At 43.0% G+C, this 9,648-nt stretch overlaps 1 protein-coding gene across 24 annotated transcripts in view; it reads right to left on the bottom strand.

Annotated features, from left to right (window-relative positions):
* CADPS (calcium dependent secretion activator) overlaps positions 1-3,804 on the bottom strand; it is a 468,270-nt gene extending 464,466 nt beyond the window's left edge. For all 24 annotated transcript variants that reach the window (XM_032324202.1, XM_032324183.1, XM_032324129.1 and 21 more), the window contains exon 1: positions 3,241-3,804. In XM_032324202.1, coding sequence (XP_032180093.1) covers positions 3,241-3,690 — 450 coding nt within the window. In that variant the 5' untranslated portion in view covers positions 3,691-3,804. The remainder of the gene's footprint in view (positions 1-3,240) is intronic.
* Between the last annotated feature and the right edge of the window lie 5,844 nt (positions 3,805-9,648).

Below are 9,648 nucleotides of genomic sequence, written 5' to 3' on the forward strand. Positions count from 1 at the left end.
GCCCATCTCTTCCCTTCATACTTTTTATGAGGTTAATACCTAAATGTCCATTTTACCCACATTGATTATTTGATAGGTACCCAAAGGAAAGGAACAAATCTCTCTCAACTCAAATAGAAGAAATCCTGGATTAAAAAAAAAGAAGAAGAAGAAGTACATGTTATCAGGATGCTAGGACTCTCTTTTTTGCTCTAGAATATTTCTGGCCAGTGTTGCATATTAAAAAGACAGGATTTGAAATCAGAATAATCCATGTCTCGGTTTCCACTCATTCTCCTATATACATACTGCTTTAGACAAGTTATAAAACCTCTGAGTCTCTGTTTTCTCTTTTAAGAATGCAAATAGTAACTCCTACATTGTTAGAGTTAGGAGAATTTAAAATAACAGAACAAAAAAACAAATGTAAGTAAAAACTAAGGAAATTTCAATAAACTACCTATTTTTGTTAAATACATATCAATATTGGTTCTTTAACTGTAGCAGATGTGTCATACTATTGTGAGATATTAATGGGGGAACCTGGGCACTCTCTGTACTATTTTCTCAATTTGTCAGTAAATCTAAAAGTCTTCTAAAAAAAATGATCTAAGTGGAGTGCCTTGCACATGGTAGGTTCTTGAAAAATTGAAACCAATGTTATGATATAGACTATTTGGTTTCGTAAAGTGTCTTATACTCTATACAATATGATCTTTTCTTCTCTGGCTCTGTTGGGTTATAATAGACACACAAGGTTGTGTAATTTTAAGGGGAACAGCGTGAGGATTTGACAAGATGATCTCTTTTCTTCCCTACCTCAACTTTTTCATAGGCAGTCTTCTCTGGCTGCCTCCAGTCACTCTATTCCCTCCTTCCACATCATTTTTCCTCTAGCTGTTTCTAATTCATCCATTTCTATTGTATTATAGATTCGTGTATAGTTTACAAACAGTTTGTATTTCTCCAAGCCTAATTTTGCTTTATCAATTTTACTTGTTGGCCTTAAATTTTACCACAATGCTTGTGCAAACATCTCTGTTACTTTCAATGACTACCCACTTTAAAAAAACACAAGTTCCAAGCTTTCTACTTGGGAGAAAATAGTAAGACACCCTCTTCCAGAAAGACACTAAAAACTTAAAGATACAGAAATGGAAAAGCTTGTTTTCTTTTGTAATAAGGAGATAGATGCTCAGCTTCTCAGTATAGCCAACAGCCCTGAGGCAGCTTTGCTGGACTATGCCTTTAGCTCTAGTTTGCTGCAATAACTAAAAATAGTTTGACCAAATGCCAGTGTTAGCAATTTGCCCTGTAGTCTTTGATGTTAAGGTCATGTGTAAAAACAGAACCCAGTTGCCCCTCAAAACCACAGCTTTGAATTGATTCAGGTAAAACATGCAACCAGACCAGAAAAACTTAGCCTCCTGATGATCTTTTCAGGAGGATGAAGTTTCTGTTTTTAAAAGAAATGGGCCACTGTGAGAACGGATTTCTTCCCCCATTCTAGCACTGAGTTTTAGCTTCTATTTAAAGGACAGAGCTCTGGAACCATTCGATGGATAAAGCAAAGTTTGTTTTTATATTTTCTCTTTAAATCACAACAGTTTTCATGGCCAAACATCTTTGGTTGGCGCTCTTATTAAGCGGATAGATTTTGAAGAGGCCATTTCCCCCTGCTATAAAGACACTATTAGCATAATAATTCCAAGCTGAAACTTGAAATGTCAGGCCCTGTACCTGAACCAGACATCCAACCTTAATAGAAAATCCAAAAACTTTTATTGTTCTGTGAATACCTTTGTCTACTACCATCCACAATAGAGGCTGAAAAAAGCAAGGGGGCACAGATGACAGGTAGAGCATGAAGTGTGTAACCCACCTGCTCTTCTCCAACCAGGAAATGAGTCGTATTTTTAATAAAACTGATAACCAAGCTTGTGACAGCTGAAATAAATCATCAGCGCTCGGTGGTGTGTGTACATATATAAGCAAAACAAACAGAGAAATCTGTGCTAACTTAAGAGTGGATAAACACAGGAAACCCTCACTCCCTAGGACAGCAACATGGAATTCAGACTTGAGTGACAGCAACTAAGAAATTCACACTGTTAAGAAACCGTCCTTCCGGGGGCTTCACAGGCTCTTCTTTCAAAATGGAACTGACAAATGCACATAGAAGAAACAACGGAGCGCTGACTTTCTTCACTAACTCACTCCAACCGGGGGCTGACCTCTTCTCCTCTGGTCCCACCACTGCCCCTTATCCTCAGTAACCTTCCTCCTCCTTCCTCTGGCTGGAAACCAGCTTATAGAAATAGGCACTTTTTGCACATCAAAAGCAGTCCGGGGCCGCCTCAGCCTTGCCCCAGTCTCAGACACAAAAAGCTTTTAATGCTTGTAATTGCGAAGCTTTTTGCAGCTGCACTTTATCAAGCCAAAAGCGGCTGGGCTTGGAGGGCCTCGGAGAGCCAGAAGGTGGCGGCGAAGTCACCTTGGGAAGAGGAGAAGAGGGTCAAAGGGAGGAAGGTGGAGGAGCTGACCCCGGTAGAAGGACCAGAGGGCGTGCCCCCTTTCTGGGGTCACTGAGGAAGGGGTAGGGGGATTTGAGGGAACTTCAGCCAGAGGGGGAAGTGATGTCCGAAGACCCTTAGACGACCCTAGTCGGGATCAGCTGACCCCGACGCGGGGAGGAGGGTGCCCTTCCCAGTATGACTGGAAGCTTCGCGACTCGGACTTGCTTTCTGCCGCCAGCCGCTGCGGCTCTCTCGGCTGGGCGAGCCAAGCGCTGCTCGGAGGCGCTCTTCTCCCTCTACACCGGTGCCCCCACCTGCCGGGTGCCCCCGCCCGCCGAGCGCACGCCCAGGAAGGCGGGCCCAGAGCTGAGCGCAGCCGCCCGCCGCTGGAGAGTGCCGGGAGCCGGGCAAAACGAGCAAGGCCTCTCTGGGCGCCGCGGGCTGCAAGTCACTCCCCGAGCCTCCCGGGCTATAGAGCGGAACCTGCCCGCCTAGCTCCCCAGCGCTCCCGGGTGGGGACACACGACGCTGAGGTCCAGGCCCCTCGCCGGTCCCCCGCAGCTCCAGGCGCGCTCCGAGCTGGGCCGGGCCCGGCCGCGAAGGGGGGGGCCTGGCAGCCCCTTCCCCAGGGCGCGGTCTCCTCCTCCTGCTCCTCCTTGCCAGCTGCGCCGCCAGCTCCCATTGTTCGCCCCGCCCGCCTGGCGACGTCCCGGCGCAGCTCCCGGGGCCTCCCCGGCGCACCTACCTTCTGCTGCCGGCGAGCCATGTCGGTGGGCTGCTTGGCGTTGAAGGGATAGGCGATGCAGCGCATCACGAACACATAGAGCTGCAGCCTCTTCTTCCTCTCCTCCTCCTCCTTCTGCAGCCGCTCCAACTCCTCCTTCTCCTTCTCGCTTACCACGGACGGGCTGGGGCTGGAGGGCCGGCCGCCACCGGCGCGGCTGCTGGGCTGCAGCCCCCCGGCCCCAACGCCGCTGCTCGCGCCGCTGCCCCCACCGCCGCCGGCGCCCACCCCGGCTCCGGCGCCGGCACCGCCGCCACCCACGAGCCCGGTGCCGCTAACGCCGCCAGAGCCCTCGCTGGTGCGGCTGGGAGACAGGCGCGCGCCGGACGCGGCCGAGCCGAGAACCTCCTTGCCGCTCTCCTCCTCCACGATCTCATCCGATTCCTCTTCGCTGGACGAAGGGTCCAGCATGGTGGCGCCTGGGAGGGGGGTGGTCCTTGGAGCCCTGGGCTAGGGGTGCAAAAGATGGGGGGCGCTGGAGGCAGCTGGGGGTCGGCTCCCCGGGATGGGTGCTTCTCCCCAAATCAGGGAGCGGGTGCTGCTGCTCAGCCTCCGCCGCCGCGACTGCTTCCTCTGCCCGGAGATCCGGAGCTGGGCTCAGACCCAGGAGCGCGAGGGGAGGAGGGGAAAGAAGAGGTGCGTCCGTGGACCCGAGGTGGGCAAGGGGCAGAATCAATTGCGAGCCCCGAGCTCGCAGCCGGATACCATCTGCAGCCGCTGAAGGAGGCGCCTCCAGAAAAGATGCCGAGTGTTGCAAGCTGTCGGTGCAGCCAAGAGCCTAAGAGGCATCTTGCCGATTGGGGAGGGAGCGGCGCTTACGTGTTTATTGGCTTAACTCTCCCGTGTCCGCTGCGTAAAGGGTGGCTGCAGAAGGCTGGAGCGGAGAGAGCGGGGAGCGGCTGCAAACTCTCAGATCTTCAGTACCGACCCTAACACTTTCCACACTCCTCACCCCCTCCCCTTTGTGGATAATTTCCTTCTTGATCCCCAGTTCTCATTGCCTCGACCTCTCTCACCCTCCCTCGGACAAAAAGTTCTTGGTGGGGGAGGAAGAAATAGACAAACCAGTAATGACTTCTTGTTAGCGAAGAGTGGGCGGTCTGTTTGCAGACACTAAATCCAGAGGTCTACCGGAGAGGAAGTCGGTGAGATCCCCTACAAGAAAGGAAGAGTTTATCTCCTTTCCCCAAGCTTCTTCACATCTGGGGCTTGTGGGCAGTGGGGCTTGGCAGCCTGTTTGTCCCAGCTGTGTAAACTTTGATTCCCACTCATTAAAATAAAGGTGAATCAAATTTTGAATTGATTGGTGTATGGACCATGTAGCTCAACTATTTAAGTAGAAGCCCCGCCCTGCCCTACCCTGCAAAAGCTATGATGAATATTTTTCAATTCCAAGAACTGGGAACACTTTATGCTGAGGTAAGCATACCAGAGAAATAGCAGGGTTTCTGGTTGGTCAGCCCTTCTCTTTTCTGGCTGCTGGAGGATCTGGGTGGAGGAGTGGGGACCCAGAGATCAGACAAAGACACCCCAAGAACTCAGTGGCATCAACATCCGATATGTTGACTCTGTCTTACTGTCTTCATCCCTGCTTCTCGGTTATCTATTAATTCAAAGGAGCAGATGGTGCCTTCCTTCCCCCAGCGCCTTTCACTTAGGCCAATAAACCCGGCGGACAAGGGAGCTGGCCAGCGTGCTGAATCTAATCAGCGACCCGCAGATGGATTGAAAACAAACCAACACCCCCCACCCTTGGATCTTGGGCTTTCTAGAGACCTTTCTCCACCTCCGCCCACCCCCATCTCCTATATTTCTGCATTTTATAATGTTCTAATTATTCCTAGATACTCGTGGGAGTTATTGTAAAAATGTAGCGTGAATTTAAAGTTTACATCACATCTGTCTTTATGTATTTTCAAATTTACCATGAGTTTTACTGCAGGCTTTGATATTCAAGTGAAGATTTCTCACCGATTTGAGAACTAAAAAGGAACTAAAAACAACAGTTAGCTTCACATTAACTCCAACAATCCTGTTTGAGGTTTTGGATTAATAATAAACGTATAGCTTATGTTTGATTTCACCACCACACCCACCTCAAGGACATAACTACTGTGGCCATCACATATTCTGTACTAATTTAAAACAAATAATCCAGCAATGTGGAAATTATTACAGTTTTGCCATCCTCACTTTTTAATTATTGTAAAGAATATCCTTATGTTCAAATCATGTGGTATTGGTTTCCCTGGAACAGAAAACATAGTAGGCCAATCAATCAATAACCTTCATTCAGCACCTTTTTATGGAGTAACATTATTCTAGTTGCTTGGGGTAAATGGAATTTTTAAAATACATTCTCTTAAAGAGCCTATAATCTCCTTTGGGAGATAAAACATAAACATGTGAAAAAGATTGACAGCACTTATTTCAAGACAACATATCAACAAATCCAAGTTAGTAAACTGCTAAAAGCTTGGGTGAATGAAACAATTGGGAATGGAATAGAATTCTATGTTTCTCAAGAGAGTTAAATTTTAAAGGAAAGAACCATATGAATGAATGGTGAAAAGAGAAGATATTAAAAGTGAAAATGTGCTCGGCAAAGCCATAGTGATAACACAAGGGACCAGGGAAGGTACAAAGTGTTATGGAGGTGGGGTATGGGTAGGTAAAAGGGAAGTGGGGAGAATAAAAGAAGATAAAATAATAATGTATTTGACTAAGTGGAAAGATCATGTTTAGGGCACAAAAATGAATTAAGTTACCTAGAATAGGGTGATTTGAGGAGGGAGTGATCTTGAAGGCCAAACAAAGGCCATGTACCAGTTAAATATCTCTTCTTTAAACAAGCGCAGGCATTTAAGTATTATCACATTAGACACTGGGAGAAGAGTGACCATGAATTCTGTCTTCAGAACAATTTGGAGCTTCTCAATTGCTATAAAAAAGTTCTGTTTACTGTTGTATTTTTACAAATTCCTTTGGCATTGTGTGCATTATTTATCCTAATTATATTCATTAAAAGAAAGGCCAGTGTCTATGTTAATCATCTAAACCTATGATTTGGGTATTAAATGTAACATTGCTCAGTTAAATCTAAAAATCTTCTCAATTCCTGCCCCCCACCCATAAGTTTTCAATCAGAGACTTGAACAGATTTTATGAGAAATACTTTTAAGTTTTTTTTTTAATGGTGTGCATGCTTGTCTTTTATTTATTTATTTATTTATTTATTTATTTACTTTTTAAAGATTTTATTTGTTTATTTGACAGACAGAGATTACAAGTAGACAGAGAGGCAGGCAGAGAGAGAGAGAGAGGGAAGCAGGCTCCCTGCTGAGCAGAGAGCCCGATGCGGGACTCGATCCCAGGACCCTGGGAATCATGACCTGAGCCGAAGGCAGCGGCTTAACCCACTGAGCCACCCAGGCGCCCCATGCTTGTCTTTTAAAGTGTGCATCCTTTCAAAGATATATTTTATCTTAGCTAAAAGTTAATTCAAAGTCCTTGGGGGATATTATAGCCTTTTGCTACTGCTAAAGATAAGATATGCCAACCAGAACTCCTTAGACATTTAAACCAAGAGTCATGGCTTTCTAGATACAAATTTTAATGAACAAGAAAGAAAATAATCCCAGAACACACCCAGAGGGTCTTAATATTTGTTTACCTTTTGTTAACACCCATGTTCTTATTTTAAAAATAAAATTCTACCACAGATTCTGATATAGACAAGTAGCTATATTCTCAACTATGTTATTTTTAGATGCTTCCATGTTTGCCCCTACCTCCAGTTCTGCTTTATAGGAAACTTGAATAACCTCAAGGTGATGGAACAAATTTTAGTCAGCCATCTGGAGACCATATCACAAAAGCAGAAGTTATAACACTGATCTTTTTTAAATCCTACCCACTGAAAGCAAAGTCTAGGGTAGATAGAAACAACTGAAACATTAACCCAGGGTTTTCTCATCTAGACCATTTTCCTCGCAAGTGTTTGCTGTGATCATGTAAAAGCCCACAAATATAAGGAAACATCAGTCATTGGCAATTGATAGACACTTTGGTGAAAAACAATCACTTTTGTATGTCACTCATATAACAATCAAATAACACTGAGTTTAATGGCCATTTTAATGTTTTTGGTTTTTACTAAAAGATAGTTTGATCGAGTTATTTTTTTAAAATCTCATAACAAATTCCATATTATCTAGATATAATCACCTCATAATCATCTTCAATCACTATTTCTTTTATTTTTAAAATTTTAGAAATAGCTCAAAAGCATAAAAATGGAAAAATATGAACCTTATGGAATGCCTATATTAAGTTAAATGCTTGGGCACCCAACATAGCCAGTTCTGCCTCTGCCACATAACAGCAGAGTTACTCTGAGAAAATTACATAATGACTCAGACTCAGTTTCCTCATCTGTAAAATGAGGGACAATTGTACTCACTTCCTTTGGAATGACAGGAAAATTAAATTAGATTTTTAATTAAAAATATTTTACAACAAATTAAAAATTTTACAACAAATTAAAAATAGAATTACCATATGGTCCAGTAATCCACTACTGAGTATTTTACCCAAAGAATATGAAAATATTAATTTGAAAAGATATATGCACCCCTATGTTTACTGCAGTGTTATTTATAATAGCCACATTATGGAAGCAGCTCAAGTGTCCATCAATAGATGAATGGGCAGAGCACCTGGGTGGCTCAGTGGGTTAAGCCTCTGCCTCTAGCTCAGCATCTTGGGATCAAGCCCTACATGGGCTCTCTGCTCAGCAGGGAGCCTGCTTCCCCCTCCAGCTCTGTCTGCCTCTCTGCCTACTTAAAAAAAAAAAAAAGATGTGGTACATATATATACAATGGAATATTATTTCACATAAGAAAGAATGCGATCTTGTCACTTGCAATGACATGGACAGAACCAGAAAATATAATCCTAAGTAAAATAAGTCAGTCAGAGAAAGACAAATACTATTTCATTTTACTCATATGTGGAATTTGAGAAAGAAAGAAAAGAAGGAAGAAAGGAAGAGACAAACCAAAAAACAAAACAAAACAAAAACAAAAAAAACCCCAGACTCTTAACTAGAGAGAACAAACTGACGGTTACCCGAAGGGAGGTCAGTGGAGAGATGGATGAAACAGGTGATGAGGATGAAGAGTACACTTACCATTTATTATATTATTTATATTATATATATAATCATATTATAAATATATTATTTATATTATATGTTATTATTTATATTATTATAAATAATATATAGAATTGTTAAATCACTAAGTTGAACACCTAAAACTAATACACAGTGTATGATAACTATATTGGAGTTAAATTTTTTTTAAGTATTTTTCAATGGATTTTAGGCTTAAACTTTTTATTTCAACTGGTAGGAGGACTTTTAACAAATGAGATGACCAGAACGTGGGCACAAATAATCAAAATGAAAAACAACATTAAAGACACCCAGTAATCCAGGAATAGATCCTTACATAATAGCCTATTTGCCTATTTATTCCATTGATCCCTGCCTTGTTTTGGATAGTATTTTCAGGGACTTAGAAAAGAGTTTATTTTCTTTGAGAAAACTACTCTTCATCATTGCTCTTTTTTTTTTTTTTTAAAGATTTTATTTATTCATTTGACACAGAGAGATCACAAGTAGGCAGAGAGGCAGGCAGAGAGAGAGAGAGAGAGAGAGAAGCAGGCTCCCTGCTGAGCAGAGAGCCCGATGCGGGACTCGATCCCAGGACCCTGAGATCATGACCTGAGCCGAAGGCAGCGGCTTAACCCACTGAGCCACCCAGGCGCCCTCATCATTGCTCTTTATCATATGATAATTCTTACTAAAGTGAAATGAAGTCGGTTAGGATGGAATTAAAGTGCAATCATAAGACCAAAAATAATAAAATCAAGCCACACAAAAACATCTTCATTTACTCCAGGCAATAAAACATGTTTTAGAATGATAAATCATACTACTTACAGGAATTCATTTTGGAAAACCACCTTATTAGTTAAGATAAAGAAGAAAAACGCAACAACATATTTTACAATAAATATTTGACTTGAATTCTGAAAACGAACTATTCACAAGGGTAATCACGTTTCTTACATATACAGTTTCTTTTAATGGAAGTGGGAGCTAGATGTGGTATAGATTGAAATGCAGTTTATGCTAGTGTTTACATGGACTAAGTGGAGAACTGAGCCTTTTGCATTCACATGGACATGGCGACATACCAGCAAATAAAAGAGAAAAAAAGGATCCGTATATCTTTTGCTATGTAAAATATTAGATAGATAATTTGCCCGATATGTCAAATTCTCCAATTTGGAGAATGGTAA

This window comes from Mustela erminea, chromosome 1 (assembly GCF_009829155.1).
Source record: "Mustela erminea isolate mMusErm1 chromosome 1, mMusErm1.Pri, whole genome shotgun sequence".
Lineage (NCBI taxonomy): Eukaryota > Metazoa > Chordata > Mammalia > Carnivora > Mustelidae > Mustela > Mustela erminea.